Source organism: Ammospiza nelsoni, chromosome 21 (genome assembly GCF_027579445.1).
Source record: "Ammospiza nelsoni isolate bAmmNel1 chromosome 21, bAmmNel1.pri, whole genome shotgun sequence".
Lineage (NCBI taxonomy): Eukaryota > Metazoa > Chordata > Aves > Passeriformes > Passerellidae > Ammospiza > Ammospiza nelsoni.
The window spans coordinates 8,287,633-8,308,546 of NC_080653.1; the positions used below are offsets into that span (position 1 = coordinate 8,287,633).

The 20,914-nt window shown below is 42.7% G+C and overlaps 1 protein-coding gene across 4 annotated transcripts in view; it reads left to right on the plus strand.

Moving 5' to 3' along the window:
* SPECC1 (sperm antigen with calponin homology and coiled-coil domains 1) overlaps positions 1-20,914 on the plus strand; it is a 64,973-nt gene that overhangs the window by 13,107 nt on the left and 30,952 nt on the right. For all 4 annotated transcript variants that reach the window (XM_059487049.1, XM_059487050.1, XM_059487052.1 and 1 more), the window contains one exon: positions 17,781-19,339. In XM_059487049.1, the coding sequence (XP_059343032.1) occupies positions 17,781-19,339 (1,559 nt within the window). The remainder of the gene's footprint in view (positions 1-17,780; positions 19,340-20,914) is intronic.

Here is a 20,914-nt window from a genome sequence, read left to right on the forward strand (position 1 = left end):
GCATGATGCAGCTAAAAAGTTCCAAAGCCAATGTAGTGATGTGCATAGAACTTGTCAGGATCTGCAGCTTGGCTGTGTTAGCCTTCACCATTGTTCGTGGCCTGAGGCCTGAAATTTTCCAGGCCTTAGAATTTAAAATGATGCCTTTGTGGAAGGTCTCCCACCATTGTCCTTTCAGAAGTGTAGTGCTCTGCATGTTAATCAGGAGCAGATTTCATAGAAAGCTGAGAGCTGGTATCAGGTAGATCGCATTCCCGTGTGCCAAATGTCTGCCCCGTACACCAGCACCGCTGCTAATTTGTTCCTGATGCCGTAGAGCTGCTTCGCTCGCCTTCTGATTTATTTTGCTTGTTTCTCAAATGCTGAGTGAGGTGGAAAACCCGTAGGTCCACTATTTTCTACTGCTTATTTCTCAGTTTCTTTCCGAATTTAGAACCCTCTAACACACATAAAACCACAATCAGTTGTATTTCCTGGCACTCTGTTTCTTGCTGTTGCCATGGGAATTTCATTCACAAAATCCCAGTAAAGTATTTATTGCTTGAGCAGGGGTTTCTATGACTTCGGGTCGATACGTAGGTATTGTTCTAAGAGCAAGTACAAATGTACCTGATCTCTGGAATTGTCAGCCAGGGCTGCATTGCTGCTCGGGGATCTCACGACCGATCTGCCAGCGAGTGCTGGAACAGCAGCGAGGTGTAGTGAGAACTCTCTAGCACTATGTTAATCACCGGGCTAATGAAGAACACAAAAGCTGCCAGTACCCAGTCACCAGAAGAAATGCTGCCCTAAGGGAAAGTTAAACTTTAGGCTGGAGAATGTGGCTGCCGACATCCCCAGCCCCTGAAATCCTCTGGCCGCTGCCAGCCAGCGAAGTTTTGCTGGAGCTAAAAGTGTGATTTAAGAGGGGTTGTACTGATAATAAACTAAGGGAGAGCTGGATAATGGCCCGGGGAGACACACTGCTGACTTCTGATCAGTTGGAGCAAACGGACTCTGATTTTGCAGGGCCATTTTGAACAGCTTATTGCTGTTAACACAGATGATAAATGAGTGTGCAGACCCCTTGTGGGTTTGAAAAATCTCTTTCATCCTTTGTTTTCTCTTGATTTATTTTTTTATTGAAGAGGAAAGAGTTATGCTTGTGTTGCACCTAAGCAGTTTTTAAACTGTTCTCAGTTTTTAAGTGTAGGCTGTACTAGGTCTTGTTTGAAAGTCCTCACTGTACATAAGGTATGAGTAAAGCTGAAAACCAGTGTTTTGTCTTGAACTATGTGTTCACAACGCCAATGTTTAACCATGAAAGAGGACCATTCCTGCTGACAAAAAGAAAAAAATCTGACAAGATAGTCCTTATTGTGTGTGAGAGCTCTGGCTTTGGAGCTCAGAGTTTGTGTTTTTGACAGCTGGATGCAAAAACCTGCTTCTCACATCAGAAAGTGATACTCGTAGTATCTCTGAGCTCTGTTTCTGCTTGAGTGAACTTAGCTCTCATTCAGGAGCACCAACTCCTTGAACAACTGTGGTATTTTTAAGCTTGTGTTTGGAAAAACCAGCCTAAACCCCAGGAATGAGTTGCTTTTATAGATCTAGCTCATGAGCCAGCTTTAGTGACAGACAACCCATTTGACTGTTCCCTGAGCATGACATTCAGGGTTACCTTTTCTACCTTCTTAGGAAACTTTATGGACATCTTATGGCTCATCTCTAAGTCTTTCACCCCAAACTTACCATCTTGGGGTGCTGGGGGCAGCTCTGTTCCTCCTCTTGGTGTCAGTGGGCACCGAAGCCTTTAAAAATCTGATCCTGTTATGATATAGGTTATCATTTCAAGTAAAATACTGATTTTCATATATTTACAAGAGTATTATGAACTTTAATGGGTTTTCCGATTAAGTGTAAATTGTGGGTGGGCTGCGCAGTGCTGTCCAGGAACAGGAAGGAAATTATTGCCTCCAAGCTGAGCAGTTGAAGGTTAACACATTAATACAGGAAAATCAAAGAACTGGGACTGACAGGGCAAAGGACTGTGGTGAGGAGAAGACAGGAAATAAAATCCACTGCTGGTGTCTGATGGGAATGTTTGGAACAGAAGACAAGACCCTAACAGCCCAGTATCATCTCAAATTAATCCCCATCTTCCTAACAGTGTCTAACAAGGATTTGAGAGGATTGCTTGTAATAACATTAAATTCTATAGGCTTTTCCTAGCTTCTAATTTAAAACTTACTTTAAACAGCTTTACAATCATTTGTGAGAACTTTGTGGTGAGTGACCCAAGTTTGCATCACTTCTTTGCCAAAACTCTGCTCCTTGCAAGTCACTGGCTTCCCCAGTACTCTGAATATTCATATTTTTAAAACCAGCGGAGGTTTTAGAACGAAAACACCTCTAAAGTAATACAGAAAATTATGTGAAAGGCGAGTGAATATTGCAGCAGTTTGTCAGCAGAATCGGTTTTCTGCTTTTGAAACTGACTGCCCAAGCTAAAGGAAACAGTGTATACAAACAGAGGCCAGAGCACCTGTGGAATAGCTGGAACATTTCCTGGGAGCTATGGAAGAATCCAGAATTATCCAGTGCACAGTATTTATTGGGAGAAAGCCTTTCAAACATAGTTTGCCTTGGAAACAGGGAGGCCTCCTGTTATTTCTGAACAGGAGCACTGATGTTCTTTGACACTGGTTGACACGGTGATGGGGGGGTTGTTTATCCTCCAAACATCTGCAGGTGATGGATGATGAATATCTTGGGGAAGAGGTGGAAAAAAATGACTCAATACCCACAAAAGCTTTCCTGAAAGAATCGCTTGAATGGGAAATGTTAACTTCTCCTGTTGGAACAAGGTGACGGGTGGGGTTATCCAAGGGTTAGGCTTTTTTTGGGATTGTGTTTATTTGTAAAACATGCTTACATGGCTTGGATGAGAATATCAAGTGTCAGTGCGTGCACTGAGTCAGTATTGATCTGTTTTCTTTTGTCTGTTTTGTCCTGGCCCAGGGCTGGCTTCATTTGAGTTTGAGGAAGGGATTTTTCAGTGTAAAACACAGGAGACTTTCAAGATAAACGCTTTTGTAGGAATACATGTTCTTGTCATTTCTGTTCCTTGTTTTCAGGGTGTGTAGTCAGATCTTTCCTGGGTGCTCCTCTTTAGTCTCCCTCCTTTTTCTCCCAAACATGGGAGCCGTTCATTTTAACTCTGCTGGATGTCAGAACACCATTTCTGCCAAGCAAGAGCTCGAGAGACCAGATGAGTTTAATGATGGTGTGGGGGGAAGGGAGGGAGGGGAGAGGGGCCAGCAAAGCTAATGAATCACATAACAGCTTTCATGGAAATACCGACTGCAAGTCATGTCCTCTTGCAGCTCGGGCAGCCAGCCACAGACCTTTTGTTCCCAGTGGAGCCAACAAACCACAATTTGCTCTCCACTGGATAGTTTAATTCCTTAGTCACCTCTTCCTCCCACAAGTCATTCTTGCATGGGGGGTTTACAAATGCTCTCATTTTTCAGAGTAGTAACACACTGCTGATTAAACTGGTATTGAAGAACTTTATTTCTCCCTGGAGAGTAATTTTTACTTGACTTAAGCTTTTTCTTCAAGGCCAGTGAGGGCCAGCTCTGTTGATGGGTCTCGTGAGGTGACTTGACAGGGCTGACATGATGAAATCATTTCAGGAGGACTGACAGACACATCAGTCAGTGGCAGTGTCCCCTCTGCTCCCAGAGCAGTGAAATGGGAACAACCACTGTCACAGTCTGGAGTGACCTCCTAGAGGAATTTATTTAGTCATGAGTGTGAGTAACTTACCTCTGGAATTATCTGAGGCACTGCTCAGTGATAATTTGAGGTCCCCTGATTCCAGGTTGGAGGGCTAATGAGAACTAAATTAGTGCAAAAGATCATCAATAAGCTCTCCTACACCACAGGGCCTTCCCAGCAGTTTTCTGCCCTGGCTGGGAGGATGTCTGAGTGGGAGTGCTTTCTCCATGGGCAGGATGACAACTTTTAGAAGAACAACTTTTAGGGCATGGCAGGCAGCAGGATGTGGTTTATGCATTTTGTGTCAGATTAATTTCCATCGGCAAAACAAAGCCATTTTTGGATAAAGGAGGGAGTTTCTGGGAATCCTGTTGAATGAGCTGGTCAGCAAGAACTTGTCCTGTAGGTCCAGAGCTCTGCATTGTGTTTTTGCCCCAGTGCTGGTGGTGGTTTAGGACCTACCAGTGATAGATCTAATATGATAATAAATGTAAAAGCTAATTTTCGTGATGATTGTTTCATTAGTTTAGTTAACGTGCTTGACAGCTGCAGAGTGACAAGGGAACAGCCAGGGGATGGTTGTGGCTCTGACACAGCATTAAATTACTTGAAAGAGGGAAAAGGGTGGAAGGAGAAGGGAATAATGCTGGCCTTGGAGAAAGAGAAGTTTACTTCTTTTTCTTTGGGATATGTTTGGCTCCTCAAGATCTTGAAGTTGTAAAGCTGGCCAAAGAAACCTGAGCATGTATTGCCCCTTGTTGTTCCCACTGAGAGCTGCCAGAGCCCTGGAGGTACTGAGGAGTTTATTTGGAAGCAGTCCTGTGTTCTGGCCCTTCTACCAGTATTTCAGCAAAGTAATCTGTCTTATTTTTTTCTCTTTTCAATTCCTCCCCAATTTTACTAATTTACTCTTCATAAAATCTGATTTCCACAGGGAATGTAGCTTTCAAAACAACATGAGATTCTAAAACTGAGGCAAGAGTACTTCTCTGATTTTGTTTGTACTGCACTGCTTGAGGAGAACTTAATTTGATTTTGCTGTGATTCTTGCAGACTGACAGTAGAAGAAAGACAAATATTGATATTTTCATTATTTTCTATTACTTTCCCATCTCCAAGCAATTTGAACATGATGATTGAAGATGATCTAAAACTGAGATCTATGATGATGGTAATAGATGCTGTTAGATTTTCCATGCATCAACGTTTTTCTTCCTGTAATCCAAAGCAGGCTTGTGTTCACAGATCTCTTTGGAATGTTCCATCTATTATATTTCATGAATTGTTTTTCCACAAGCATCAATAGGTATGGATTGCATGTTCTGAGGCAGAGCACTCTGCCCTTGTGTGCTGTGTGGTCATGGGTTGGTTCTCTCAGGCTATAAATTACATCAGAGCTGCAGCTTCCTGCCCTTCTCATCAGGCTCTGGAGCACACAGCTAACAAGCTCTGTATTTTTATCAGCAGCAAAATTTACATTTGAAGTTCTTACAGGCAAATTTCATATTCATCACTGGAAAAATGCACTCTTGGGAAAGCAAAGGGCTAACTTGAGTTTTCAGGGAGCATGAGCATGTGTAAGGGATGTGTTGGCTGAAACAAGGACAAATATTTTTCATTTGTCACCAGCTCTGTAGGTTTTGTATCTTGGTTGAAATTTATTCAGTTGCTTAGGAAAAATGTTAGGAACAAAGCAAATATGTCCACATCCCATGAGCAGAGTTGTGTTCCTCTCACATTCCTACCCTGATGGATGCTTTGGTGCTAAGTGTTAAAAATCATTGCTACTCAGGCAATAAGAATTTTACCAGCAGCCTCAATGAAATCATATTTATTAATGTATGGAATGAAAGTGGCTTTAGGGGCAGGGTGCAGTTAATCCTCTGACACATTTTACTTATGTTGGATGACTTTTATTTCTTCCCCAACTGAATTAAGAAATCCCATCCTGTATTCAGGATAGAAATCTGTTTTAATTAGTCTGAAATATGTAGAATGCAAAGGTGGCTTCTTCCCTGCATCTGGAGGATATTCTTCTGTATTTTTCACACCCTAAAGGTCTTCTGCATTTTGCCATTGCAGCATTTATACTGAAGATGTAGAAATCCTTGTGATACCAAATAATTATGTTCATATAATCCCTTTTATAGGAGTTGTTTCCACAAGGGTGTGGATAATGATAAATTTGTTGGCAGGAGCTGTGTTCTCTGCAATACAGGAAAGACCTTCAAAAGTATAACTGAATACTTATTCTCATAGACAAAAATGCTTATGATTCCTGAAATAAAACAGAGGTAATGCCCTGTGCTTGTGCAGAACAGAACCACCTCAGCATGAGGTTCATTAGTCATAATTAACAGCTGGTAAGAGGGGATGAGGTTCCATGAATAGGAGTCATTCCAGGACTGGTAATTCTCTGCTGGGAAAGCTCCCTCAGAGTGCAATAGCCCTGCTGTTGTCTCTGCAAGAATGTGCAATAGTTGCTAAATTGCAGCCTGTAGAAAACCTTGCATTTTTTTTTTCTTATTTAAGGCTAAATTGTCAAAATTCTGGGGTTTTTTTTTCAGAAAAGAAAAAGAATTTGAAATTCTTTGACCAAAGGGAAGTGGTTCAAAGTCTTGTTCCCCAGAGCCTGTGGTGTCAGCTGTAATGCTGGGAGGGGATAAGGTGGTGGTGTCATGTCCATCCCAGTTTGGAAACATTCCTTGGATGGAAAGAGTGTTCCAGAAAAGTGGTGCAATTCATTTAAACCTTCAAAGGCTTTTAGTCCTCTGTCTAATGGAGGGCTGCGTGCTCATACAGCCTCAGTTTTTAGCTGACTAGAGCAATGCACAGAAATATTTCAAGCCAGGCCTCCTCAAGTCCATGGCAGTAACTTTGCTTAACCCAAAGCCATGGATCCTAGGATTACAATTTATTTTGCCGCAAGGTGAGAGGCAGAGAGCTCTAAATATGTTTTTCAAGGCTTTTCAGGGCAAAAGCTGATCAGGATGGAGGTGTCAGAAGGGAAGAGCCTCTCTTTGAGAGGCTGACGATATTTCCACAATCCTTATCTTCTAGGTCTTGAGAAATGCTTTCATAAAACCTTGTTGAGTTTGAAGAATGGAGTAATCATGTTAAGAATTACTCTCAGCCTCCTCCACACATAGTTTCTTTGAGGCTGCTTGACTGTGGAAAATCTTTGACTGATCTTTTAATTAAAAGCTCTCTTTTTTTAAACCAAGGAGTTCAAGCTCTTCCTGCTTTGAAGTGGGCAATGTTTTATAGATAAATATCTCATTATGTTATGAGCTTTCTCCTCTCCCCTTGTGTCTCATTTCTTTTCCTGATGTGTCTCATCCTGTGTTGATAGTTCTGATGATTTCAGCCCAGCTCCCAGTATTGGCTGTTCTTAGCTCTGTGCTGGGCTGAGCTAAAGCTCTGGATGAGCTGTGGAGACTAAACTGGAGTCCTTTCCCCACCCCCTCACAGAAGCAAGCTGGAAATGACAATAAAACTGGGTTTATTATGTGGCCATCACGTTTCAGTAAACAAAAGGCAGTTGTAACACCAGTGCAATGCGAACTGGTTATTAAGCATTAAGCAAACAATTTTAAAAAATAAGCTTCTAGCTTTCAAGTTCTGCCCTTTCAGGGAAGGAAGAGAAGCCTCCTTTCATGTTTCCATTTGTGATCCCTTTCCCCTGTCTTTCTGGATTAGCAGGATTTGGGAATTCATGAGGACAGAAGTTCTTTTGGCCAAGTGTGGGGCAGCATTCCTGAGCTAGAGGGTTGGGATCATGGATTCCTGACCCAGACCACCCCACACCAGTGCTTGGAGAGGCATTTTCAGCTTCTTTTCCTCTGTGATGGCTCTGCTCAATGGGAAGGACAAGGAATTAGAGCATTCTTTACAAAGAAATAGAAGTGTGATGAAGCCCCATGCAGGTATCTCTGTCAGTTCCAGGTTCAGTCCATAGCATGGTCTCCTGAACAATTACACAGGTTGAGTAAATTACCTGCTAATTGTGAAAGTGTTGGATATTAAACATTTCCCCTCTTACAATGTTTGGTTATCCTTTGTGCTTGTGGGGAAATATCAGATTTTGATGCTTAGAGTGATCCACAACACCTGACTTGTCTGGAAGGAGCAGGAGCAGGGTTCTCACTGTTCCCTCCAGCTGGATTCTTGGACCAGGAGGTTTTAGAACAGTCCTTCATTAACTGGAGCCACAGATCACATTCAGTTGTGACAACCACTGTGCATGGAGGAGCACAAGTACTGACAGCCACTGCTAAGTGAGTTGGTATGGTTGGATTTAGGGTTGGTTAGTTTTGTTTGCTTTTTAATTTCCTGTACTTCTCAAAACACTCAGCACTGGTATTTTATCCATTATAATTGTATTTTCCAGAAGTGGAAGAACAGCTGTTTTATCACCATGTTAACCCAGCAATGGCTGAGTGAAGGACTTCTGGGCTAGATTAGCTGGAAGCTGCTTTCTGGGCTGAGGAGAATCATCTCCTTGTCTGCAAGCTAGAATCAAGGAAAACCCTGGGATTCTTAGTGTAGCCAATGGTCATTTATCTCAGGAATATTCCTAGTACAGCCATAGAAGTTGAAAAATTATTTCTCTGCTTTAACTTCAAGGAAATCCCTGCTTTTTCTGAACAGCACATTCTGGGGGATGTGTTATTAACTCCAAGGATGTTCCCCACAGCATTTGTTATAAAAGCCTTCTGGAAAGCAGAAGCCTCAGATCTAAGAGGTAGGAAAACAAAGGAAACTCCAGACTTACCAACCATATCAAACAAAAAATCCTTTGTTTCAGTGAAACATCAGTGATTTTGTCCCTCTTCACAGAAAAATTAATATTTATGGATTTTCTTTTTTAACAGCTGTCTAAAAAACTACCAGAATACAGTTTGGCTTAAAATTGATTTAGCTGTAGATATGAGATGATTATACCTGATCCTATCTTGTTTTTACAGGTGCATAGGCAGGAAATGTTCCAGAACAAACAAAATCAGGAAGTGTCATAGTACACAGAAATCCCAATAATTTTGGTGTGCTTATGTCAGAAGTATATAGAGTCAAGCCCCCTTTAAGGAATATAAAAATTATGTATTTTTTTTAATAATGAGCTATGATGGTTGTGGAAATTACAAATTCACATTAAAACCAGCAGGTAGGGGTACTTCATTTTAAAAAGGGAGAATTCTCTATTTCTGTAACTTTTACCAGATTAATTTTGAGATAATGCTACACATTAATTGAAAGTTTTACTCATTCTTTTGTGGGGGTTAGGCAAGGGGTATAACTTGGAGGTGACTAAAGTTTTTGGCAGGCCCAGTGGAATTAACAGTTCCAAAAAAAGTAATGTTGAGTTTACCATAGGGATATTCCAGCAAGTGCAGGATATAGAATTTCCCTGAACATTTGCTTTGGATGGCTCAGTGTTTGTTATGCCAGGTTGCTGGGTACTCCAGAAATCCAAAGCAGCTCAGGGGTAGATTCCACCCCAATTCTGATCTGCACCAGTGTTGGTAATTCCGTGGGGTTTGTGTCCCTCGTTTTGGGGGTGAGCACAGCAGCACCTCATGATTATCTTTGTGCCAGAGCCTCATGGAGCAGTGGAGCCCCTTGGGTGCTCTTTGGCTCTTGAGCAGATCAGAAAGAGAAGTTTGTGTTTGTGGCAGCAAAGACTGGGCACGCACAGAGCAGTTCCTGTCCCTCAGCTCAGCCAATTCACTTTTCTGATGGATCTTTGGGAGGAAAAGTGGCCTCTTACAGTAGAGCCTGCTCTGCTTTTGTACTTCTGCACTTTTACTCAAAGCAGGGATATCCAAGCTTGAGTTTTCATTTTCAGTTTAAAAACTTTCATGAAACTCAAGTAAACAGCATCAGAAATGTTCAGAGGGACTCTTTTGTTGGACACTGGCAAGTCTCTCAGGGTAAAGAGATTTTAACTACTCTTGCTGTTATTCAGAGAGGAATTGTCTGTGAACAGGCCCATAAAGAGCAGAAAAAGTCAGCTGAAATTCACAATGAGACTTTGTGAACAGGGTTTTGATCAGATCTCCTCTCATTTACCTTCTGAATGCGACCTTGTTTCCACTGTAATAGAACTGAGCTGTGACAAAGTGAAATTGAAATTCATTTCTTGTGGCTGTGCTGAGCTTGGAACCCCCAGATACTGCGTAGAGTTGATTTTTTTCTATTTTCATTTTAACACTTTTCTGGAAGAATTAAATGTGACTTTCTCTGCAAGGAGAAAACGACAGAGCTATTGATCAGGTGAATCCAACAAGCTGAAAATAAAATGTGTGTGATCATTCCTTAATTGTGCAGCAGACATTTTTCTCTTTTAAAACCACTATAAAACTTACTGGGGCCTTTTCTGGATTCTTAGTACTTGTTTAGATGCTAAAATTTGAACTAAATGGTGGTGTTCAACTATAAGGTCATCTCTACTATTGGGTTACATTCCTGCCATGGGAGAGTCTCTGCTGGTGGCCACCCTTGAAAAGAATGTCCTACCAATAGTTGATCTGCAGATTTAAACCACTGGCAAGTAGTTGTGTCATGACTTTGTCTTTAAATTACCAAAAGTACTTTTTCTTGGGTGCTTTTTGCACTCTAGATCTCTAGACTAGTATTTATAAGTAAAAAAATCAGCCAATCTTTACCAAGTAGTCAGCTCAAATGTCAGGGGTCTGTAGTCTTAAATTAGGAATTACTCAGATCAAGATGCTTGTTGCTGCTTTTTCTTTTCTAGTGTAGCTTTTTCAGTACAGACATCTGTTGTTCCCTAGTACTTTGTAATTTTTATTTCTCTTTGGTCTTACTCTTATCCTCCATCTCAAATATCAGTACCTGAGTTGCTTTCCTACACTCTCCACCATGATTACATAGATCAAAATCTTTGCATTAAGCCTTTTAGCTCTTTCCTGCTGTTGCATATTGTGCCTGTTCCACAGACAATACAATCAGGGAGGCCAGACAGACCAACAGGCCATTAAATTATTCAGGAAAAAAGCTAATGTTTTAATTACTCCTAGTCTGCATTTGGTAAGTGAGTAAAAGGCCTTATTGGAGCTGAAGCTTCAATATATAATTAGTGCTGGATTATCAAAACCACATTTGTTGTTCTGGGGCCATCTCCTTGTGTTTTTGTAAAGCTAGGTGGAGTACAAGTGAACCTTCCCAAGGAGGTGCTGACCTGTGAAGGTGTTGGCTCTGTGACTAACACTCTGCAAACAGACTGATTAATTCGGAAAAGCCACGACTGGCCAAGCCTTGCTTTGCTTTGTTTGCTGCTGCATAAAGACCAGGTAGCAGAGAGCACTGTCTTTCTCTAGGACTACCCTGAAAGAGATGGAAAATGGTGTGCTCCTCTGAGTTTTTGAGATTTATTCAAAGTAGTATCCAGTGCTGTTGTTATGGAATAATGGAACCCCTTCAGCTCATTCCCTTTGTGTACCAAGCAGATCAAGCCATGATACTTTGCACAGTACAATAGTGCCATTCTTTATCCTGACTTTTGCCTAAGCTGGTGGTGGAGCAGAAGTTTCAGCCATTTCACTCTCAAATATGAAGTTCTAATCAGCTCAAGCAGTTTTGAAAATATCACTAAGTGCTGGGTGATGTCTCTTGCCACCTGCATCTCTTTGAAATTCCAGCCTTTTGCATCCAGTCCCACTCACATTTCAGCTCCCAAGAAGATTCAAATCTTCCTCATGGCTTGATTTACTTGTGTGCATCCCTTCAGTATTTGTTACCAAGCTGTCCTACCATTCCCAGAGGTTTAGGGATGGGGGGTTAAGCAGTGTGGCAGAACGTGCAGGGATTTTGTCTGTAGGTGTTGTGTGAAGTAGCCCAGCAGTGCAGGTAAAGGCTGCTGTTCTATCTGCCCTACTTCTCAATGTTTGCTTTTCCTCATGCCACTGTGAAATGTGTCAGTGTGTTTCCTGTTAATTTAGATATCAGAAGATCTCTGGTCAGCAGGGAAGTTGTTTTTTAACTGTTTAATTTGCTTTAAACAAAGGAGGGGGAAAAAGGCAGGAAAAAATAGGGCGATTCAATGAAACAGATGTGTACTGAAACCTTTTAATGAAAAAGTACTTTAAAGGAGTCAAGTGTACAGCAATCCTTCCTCTGTGCTGTACAGTCACCATTTCCCCAAGGACATCCCTCACTGGCTCCTAATCAGTCTCAGTATCAATCTCAGGATCAATGCTGGGACAGGGTGAAAGGGATCTGCCAAGTCCCCGGGGCTTTCACTTAAGCTTTCAGGTCTTAGTGGCTTATCTGCTTTTGAAAAATGGATTTTGAGCACCAAGTTAATTAGATTCTTTAAAACTTTACTCTGAGTTGACAAAAGAAGTCAGAGAACACGTCCAGGCTCCCTGTAACGTGCTGGTTTATCAGTGAGTCAGCCGAGAGTGTGGTTGGTGACTCCAAGCTAATGCCATCTTTTGTGACTTGGCTGTGACTAAATTCACATTAATGATGTCATGAATCCTATATTAATCCATTGTGTTAAATCATTTATTGTGTAGCTGGAAATTAGCTAAAGGTAGTTACTAGGGTGCTGGAGGAATTCTGAATGTAGCACAAAAAAGCTGCTGTTATCTGCCTTCTAACATTGGTTTGTAAATCTGTGAAGAAAGTCTGACTGTTCAGTTCAATATCTGGTGGCACTCCAGGTGTCTTCAGACATCCCAGTTACTCTGTCTGCCTCTGGAGCAAGGGACCAGTCTCCTACAGGTGCTGCCAAATCTTAGAGTGCAGTGAAGGTATTTTAAATATACCTAAAGGTCATCTGAAATGGCACTAGACAGCTGTGGTTTGGTGTCATAAACGAGGTGAAATCAAGATACTCCTGTGAGGCAGGTTTGTTTTACTGAGAAACTGAAAGTGGTGCCAGGACCTTTCCCAGGGTACCTGCCTGCCTTGCCTGGCTGTTGCTGTGTGTTCCTGGTGCTGCTCTGGATCCTCAGCACATCCTGGCAAAGCCTCAGGAAGTGCTCTCTGAAGTCACAGCCAGAGGATGAGCTGAAAGCCAGAATTGATAAGAAGGACATATTTCAAGTAAACCACAAGTGCTAGAGCACAGTGAAATTGTGTGGGGTGGTTTAATAATTCTTTTTATTAGGTGTACAAGAGTGGGCTGTTAATATTCCTTTACTTAGCCATGGTGCTAAAGATTTCCAGCCCATTTGATTTATACTGACCTTTCCCTCAAGGAACCTGTTCTATCTGAGGCTCAGGAGTTCTGTTCAGATGGGAAATTTTATTAAGACATCCTGGCATGTGAGAACAGAATTCCAGAATGACAGAACCACCTCTGTCAGGAGGGCTTTGAGTAGTTAGTCCTTAATTTCTTTTTGTAATCTCTTGTTGCACTGTCCTTTCTGAGGAGGATTTAGGGATGACAGACACGGGACAGTGAAATTGCTGATCTGTTGCAAAAGCAGGAGCTGGAATGAGAGAGCTTTACCATCCCTCGTGAGAGGACAAACTTGTCTGCAGGCAACAGTTTGCCTTTCTGAAATGTATGACTGGAACATTGCAGCGTGCTATGAATAGCTTTCTTTTAGTTCTTGTTGGTTATCCTGCCCTTGCAATTCAAATAAGGTATCCATTGTTTCAAAACATCACACCAAAGCTGCATCTGTCTCCGTGCTTTAGTCCTACATGACTGAAATGCTTTGTGGGTGATCAGTGCTTAAATTACATCGATGGTGCAGGAGGCTTGGTACCTACTGCCACCATGGAACAGTGAATTACTGATGTGGAATTTTGAATATGTTGAAGGAAACAATGTGTTTTTATTGTTGTTTGCTTAAGAGATGACAGGATTAAAATTGAGAAATAAGGTACTAAATGGAACATTCCCTGTTAACTCCACTGTGGAACAGCAGAAGGCCATGGCATTAACCTTTGGGTTATTAATATTTGATGGAAGGAAGGATTAAGAAAAGGGCAGGTTGTGGGAGACAAATGGGACAAAGGCCAGAGGCAAATAATTTTGTATTGACTCCAGTTCTAAAAAATAGATTCAAGGCAGAAATTAGAACATTTTCAAAGGTGTTTAGTAGTCAAATGTTGTCACTTCCCAAGTGAGATTATTCTTCTGCTCTGGGACTGGGGAAGCAGGTGTTTGAACTGTTAGTATAATTAAGGGTCAAGTAAAATAAATGTAAATTCAGGGCTGGTGCTTTACTGCAGTGATATGTGTTATCTCAGAGCACATGAAATGTAAAACCAGATAAATGTATTGAATCTTCATTCCATAATGTCACACGTGTCCCCTGTGACTGGTAAAATGTTTGTCTCCTACATCCCCTTACCCTGCTACCACTGTAATTACATTGGATGTTACCTCTGAGCAACAATCCTGTGTGCTTCACCTTGGAGGATTGGGAAATGTTTTCCTCTATTCCATAGTCCATTTTCTCCTGGTTATGGATGTCCCTGTGGAAGCTGCTGAGAGCTCAGATCAGAAATGGATCATGATGTGGAAAAAACTGAGGAGTAATCCTGATGCTTCTGTGAGAAACATTGTAGTTGTGTTGAGAATGGGATTAAAAAGCCAAAAGATCATCTCAAGGGGTCAACTTTTATCTCATTAAAGTGATACTTTGGCTTTTGACACCGGTGGGAAGTCAGGGAGTGCTCCCTGGCAGCAAGTGGTGCATGGAAAGCTGCACAGCAGGGCACAAACCCTGGTCCTGATCCTGGTTTAGTGTGACCTTGGGTGAGGTGTCTCATTTCTCTCTGCTTCCCTGTTCTGTAGCTTAAACTTAATTATGTGTTTTAGAGGATTTGAGTTAAATTTCTGGTAATTTTAAAGCACTTGGGGAATTATAGCTCTGTGTATTGTTATGGGTTAATGCCTCACGACTGAAAATGGAGAAGTTCTGACTGGGCACCCAGGTGAGGAGCACAGTGTGAGGTGACCTCCACTGAGGTTCAGGGCTGAGTGTTTTTCTCTTCCCTGCTCAAAACCAGCAGCACTGGCCAGGCAGTGAAGCTGTGTGTGCTTCCAGCCCCTGAAAGCAGCAGCATAAATCAGGGCTGTGTTGGATGCAGCAGTGGGAGGCACGTGTCTGTCTGGAGTGTCCCACAGCCCATCACAGACTGGGGCCGCTCAATCAGATCACCAGGGGGACTTGCACAGCCCTCAGTGCAGCTCCTGCCTCTGGAGCCTCGGGCTGTGGCTTGGCAGTCATTGGCAACCACTGCACTGCTCAATTCCAAGGTCATTCACAGGGGGCTTGCCCATAAAATAGACTTTAAAGTGGTGTTTATACTTGATTTGGTGTTTTGTGATCAACATATGCGCTTAGAAGTTTTTTTTGTGACTTTTTAGTATCATGTGGTGCCTGTGGGGAGTGGAATGAGGAAAGCATGTAAGTCTGTCTATGTTAAAAAAACCAAGTTGGTTAATGGTTATTGATGGATAGCAAATGCCTTGTGATTTATGACAGAACAAGTCAGCAGAGCGTGGAGTCTTGCAAAACACAGGAGGCACATTGAGTAAGCTCAAAGCCTGCACAGGTTGGCAAGCTGGTGGAGTACAGATAATCCCAGTTAAATATCATTAATTGTTATCCTTATGTATATGTCTTCCACTGCTCAGGATCATGTTGCAGTTGTCATCTGGTGGTGATTAGAAACATGCTGGCATCACTACAGGTGCAGCACATCTCCTAGGAAAAGGTGGTTTCCCTGGTGCCAAGCAATTTGTACTAATGTGTAATTGCCTCATTATTTATTGCAATGTACAGAATACCACCCACTATTTATGGAATACTGCTTAGTCATGTACTGACCAGTTGACAGTCATGTTATTGAACTGGTTGGGCATTAAAAGTTTTTCAGAGGACTTGATTTTGTCATAAAATTTTGTGTGAAAGGCAGAAAACCCTTTCAGGTTGAATAAAAGCCCAGAACACACAGAAGGCTTTAAATCACCCCTTAGAACATCTCTGAACATCTCTGATCATTTGTAACATGGATTTTACAGTGTGAAAACTGCTTCTGTATACTAGACACTTGTCCTTCTCAATGGTCAGGATGCATTCAAGTGCTTTCCCACCTGGGGTTCACCTGTGCCTCTCTCTGAGCAGGGAGGGGCTGTGCTGAGCTGGGATTCTCTGCTGGCAGTCACATCACATCATGGTCCTTTCAATTTTCCTCCTGTCCTTCATCTCCTGATGCTGGCTGCATGGACACCACAAGCTTTGCTCGTGTGCTGAGCTCACTCTGAGAAGGTTTTATGGGTGCCAGGTTGTGGTGGTTGGGTTGGGAGTGGGATGATCCATGAGCCAGGGCTCTGACAAGGAGAATTCCCGGCTCTGCTTTCATAGTGCTTTCCACCGGAGACCCTGGAGCTGTGCTGTCCCCTCCAGCTGTAGGTGACTGAATGAAGCTGTGTGGGCCTGGCTGTCCCTGTATCTCTTCCCAAAAACACTGGAGCCTTTGTGTCTGGCCTCACCGTGCCCCTGCCATGACAGAGGCTCTCTGTGCTCTCCTGCCAGCGCTGCGCCGGCTTCAGGGGGCTTTTCTTCAGCTGCTCTTTGTCTGGGGTGTTTATTGTGCTGCTGCTGCTGCAGAGTGTGTGTGTTTGGGGGGGAGAGGAGGGGCTCCTGTTTGTGTGGGCTTTATAAACCCAGTGCATTCTTCAAAAGAGATGCTGAGCAAACGGGGTGGTGTTAATGTTAACCCTTCCATGCCCTGCTCTGCTGTGGGAGGGTGATGAGGTTGCTGTGAAAGGAAGGGAGTCTGCCCCCCTTTGCTCCTAATGCTCTTTGATTTTCTGTGGATGCTGCACATGTGTGTCAGCAAAGAGACTCCCAAATGTGGGGAGATGGAATTCATTCTAGGATTTCCCGCCCAGAGTCCTTCTGGAAGTTGTTTTTATTGCAAACACTGGCTCTAGCCCTTTCTGTTTGCATAATTTGCTCTTGCATCCTGTTTATGTGGCTACATTGGACAACATCTTCTCATTGTGCCCTATCCCCACACTTTGTGGTCCTGTACTTTAGGGCTTCTCCTTTTGAATAAGGTCCTGAATTTTCAGCAGGATTTTCTTAAGTTCACGGTGTTTCAGTTACAGTGCCATGTCATACCTGCCCTTTGAACCAGCTTCTTTTTAACCAGCTTGTTACAACTTCCATGGTTCAGATGGCTTTTGTTGTTTCTTCAGTGCCTGGGGTCCTGTATTTCAAGAGAGCTTTGAAAGATGAAAATCAGCAACTCATAAACTTAATTTCCCTTGTAGTCACATAATGCTTTGCATTGTTGGTTGGTGGGGAAAAAACCCAACCAACAACTGAACAGAACAGCATCAACTCTCTAAGCTCCTTTTGCTCTTCTTCCATAAGAGGATGGGAATTTAGAACATGGAAAATCTCTCATCCATCTCTGCAAGAAGCTGCAGCCACACAATTGTCTTAGTGTTGGAAGTGCCAGAAGAGTTTTATATTTCACTGAATCTGTGCTCAGCATAAGTGTTTCAGTTCTTTTTTTTGTGATGATCTGCTTGAATAGAGTATAATGCAAATAGTTTTATGTGTGATAAAAATACATTTGTATCTTTTCTTAAGTTACTGAACATTTCTTCAGAAATTATTAGGATTAGATCGAGCATTTTACATTAAGATTAGATGCAGCATTTACACTGTTTTACAGTAGTGTGAAGAACTTTTACTTTCAAATAATTAATATCCTTATATCTTTACATTAATACAATTAATAGGGGGTTGTGGCTCACGTATTGCAGCATTTACATATTATATTACCACACTGGGGAAAAGTTTACCAGGCTGTGTTCCTTTGCAGGGGATGGGAAAGGAAGAAATGCAGAATAATACAAGCCTTTGAAACATGAATCCGCACAATCAGTCATGACTAAACCTATTCAAACACTCAGGTGTTTTTTCCCAGGGCTGCTCTAGATTCCAGCATTGTTGTTGTGAAACTTGTTTTCTCCATGCACTAACTCCAATTTCCTTCATCCCCCGTTCCTCAAGGAGCGGTTTCGGCTGCGAAGCGCACGGGGATCCCGGCGCCCCGGGAACTGTCCTCGTCCGTGTCCAGGGAGAGAGCTGTGCTGCGTGCTCAGGCCAACCCCAGGAAAACACAGCCCAGCCCCACCTCTTCTGCTGCACCAACTCCGACCAAACACGTGCGCCCCACCAGCAAGTCCAAGCAAGAGAATGAAGCTGGTGACAAGGCTGTTCTGGAATCTCAGGTTAAAGAGCTCCTGGCAGAAGCAAAGACGAAAGATTCGGAAATTACCAAACTTCGTTGTGAGTTGAAGAAATGCAAAGAGAAAGGGTCACTCAACGCTGAAGGAATGGGGGCTTCCAACCAAAATTTAGAAACAGTATCACCTGTTGACATAGATCCATTAATAAGAACCCTTCAGGAGAAAAACAGGACTTTCCAAAAAGAGCTTGCTAGCCTGGGAGAAGAAAACCGTGCTTTGAAAGAGAAATTGCTTTACCTGGAGAACTCCCCTCTCTCAGACACAACCACAAGCAGTGGAGGTGACAGCAGCCTCCCAACCCCAACCACCCAAGAGTCAAGTTTTGGAAGCCCATCCAAGAGTGTGTCCAGGGGTGAGGCAGAGGAGCACAGGCCCCACCTGAACGGGGCTGCCCTGCGCAATTCCGGCTCCTCCAGCAGCGATGTCACCAAGGCCTCCCTGTCACCTGATGCATCTGACTTTGAGCACATTGCAGATGTGCCTTCCAGGCCAGCATCTGCCAGCAGCAACCACTTCAAAGGCTCCAAGTGCTCCACTGCAGGAAGTTCTCCAAACAATATTAGCGACCTCTCTGTGGCGTCCCTTACGGAGAGAATACAAAAGATGGAGGAGAATCACCACAGCACAGCAGAAGAGCTGCAGGCCACTTTGCAGGAGTTGTCTGATCAGCAGCAAATGGTGCAGGAGCTGACCACAGAAAATGAGAAGCTGGTGGAAGAGAAAGCTCTCCTGGAGACCTCGTTCCGTCAGCACAGAGACAGAGCTGAGCAGCTGAGCCAGGAAAATGAGAAGCTCATGACTCTCCTCCAAGAGCGATCCAAGAATGAAGCTCAAGAGGAGAAGGTCCTTGAACTGGAACAGAAATGTGCAGAAGTTCTTGAAAAAGCACAATTTGAAAGAGAGAAATTGCTCAACATTCAGCAACAGTTAACCAGCAGCCTGAGAAGCTTAGAAATGGAGCATCAGGATGCCCAGCAGGTGATAAAAAGCCTGAGAGAAGAAAATGAGAAGCTGCTTAAACTTCTAGAAGTGGAACAGCAGAGCAACAGCGCAGTGACAAAAAGTCTGGAGGACTGCAAAATTGCCTTGGAAGGTCTGAAAATTGAGAATGGCTCTCTCAAAACTCAGCTGGAGAATGAGAAACAAAAGGCTGCAGAAATCAACGTGATGGGCTGCACCTCTGACAACTCTGAGGTGCAGGAGATGCTCAAAGTAGCCCATGCAGAAAAGGCCCAGTTAGAAGCCTCTTGCACTGAGCTGAAACAAGAGCTGCTGAAGGCAAACAGCGAACTGAAGCACATTCAGGGGCTGCTGTCTAAGGTAAAACAATAACAGCTCTAAAATAAAGTGGTTGTTTCTGTCCTTTCACAAATAGGTTGATCTTTACATTAATTGTAAGTTTCCAGGATTTAAATTGTATGATTAATTCTTAGTAGAAGCTGGGATTATATGATATTTTCTCAATTTCTGCTGCACTACCCATATTTTCTCAGAAATAACTATTGGCATATCTATATTTATAAATTGATAACTATTTTGTCCTAATACCTTGTATAGAATTTACTCTTTCAGCAAATAGAATTGTGCCTGTCAGAATTGGAGCAAAGAGCAGATCAATAAAAAAGCACTTTGATATGTTGTGAACAAATAGTGGAAATCACTTGCTAATCAGATGAAGAGAAGGGCATAAATAGTTAGCTGTGAATATTAAATTCTGCATAATGAATCACAATTAATTAGCAGTGAAGTATAGGTGTCATTGGTCATGAGAACACAAGGACATGAATTAATGCTCAGGGAAGCTGATAGGGGCAGCAACAAGTCACAGCACAGTCAAGCTCCAGATGAGATAATTTTCCTAAAACAAATATTTTTACAGAAAAAAAGAAATTCTCTGTTTTGAGATAGGTAAAGTAACATAAAAAAATATTTTTAGAACAATTTACCTCATTAGTGAGTTCACAGCTTTGCTCCAAACAAGGTTAAGCAAGTTAGTGTCGCTGTGTTCTGTGTGATCCTGGCTGCTCAGAGGAGCTGCAGCGTGAGCCATCATTCAGCAAGTGTTAATAAAGCACAAGCAATGATTGTGTCCCAGTGCTGCAGGAGGAGTGAAAGTGTGCAGCCTTTCCTCTATGGGGAAGGGAGCATGAGGAGAATGATAAAATTGGCTGCAGAGGAAGAGAGCATTGCCAAAAAGCACCTCCATGGTTTGAGTGATTTAGAAAATCCAGATGTCCTTTCAGCTAGAGTAGGTGACCACAGCAAGTGGAGTTAGTAGAGGAAGCTTTTCTCCACTTTTCCCAAGTGCTTTCTGGAGCTGCAGGTCATGAAGAATAAATGAAAAACTGCTGAGTGCTCAGACTCTGTACCAAACTTTTTATTGCTTGGTTTGGAAACCACAGATTTCCCTCTTTTTACTCTTCCCTCGAATTAAGCTGTTTTGAATCACTGGCTATTTGTGACACCCAAGCAAGACCACAGGCTTCTGTAAGGCTGCCCTGCAGTGAGGCTGTGCCAGTGCTGCTCACTGAATTGGCAGCCTGCACCTTTTCCATAACTTGTTCCCAGTCAGAGAGCTCCCCCCAAACCTGGAAGCATTGATCAGTGGGCTGAGCCAGCAAACTGAAGTGCAGCAGATTCCCTCTTCAGTAATTCCAGATGTCCCATATTCAGAAATACACTTATCTGCAGTAGCTGGCTCTGCTGTGTGTGTTTTCACAGCCCATTGAAAATGCACATGGTAAAAGCAGCAAATTGTTAATGTGGATGAACTGATCGTCAGCCTGGCCCTAAGGCAGTGAGATCACTTTCATAATGTTCTACAGAAATAGAAGTGGAGATTTCTGGGAATATAATTCCTCTCCCTTCATTAACTGCAGAGATTGGTTTGGAATT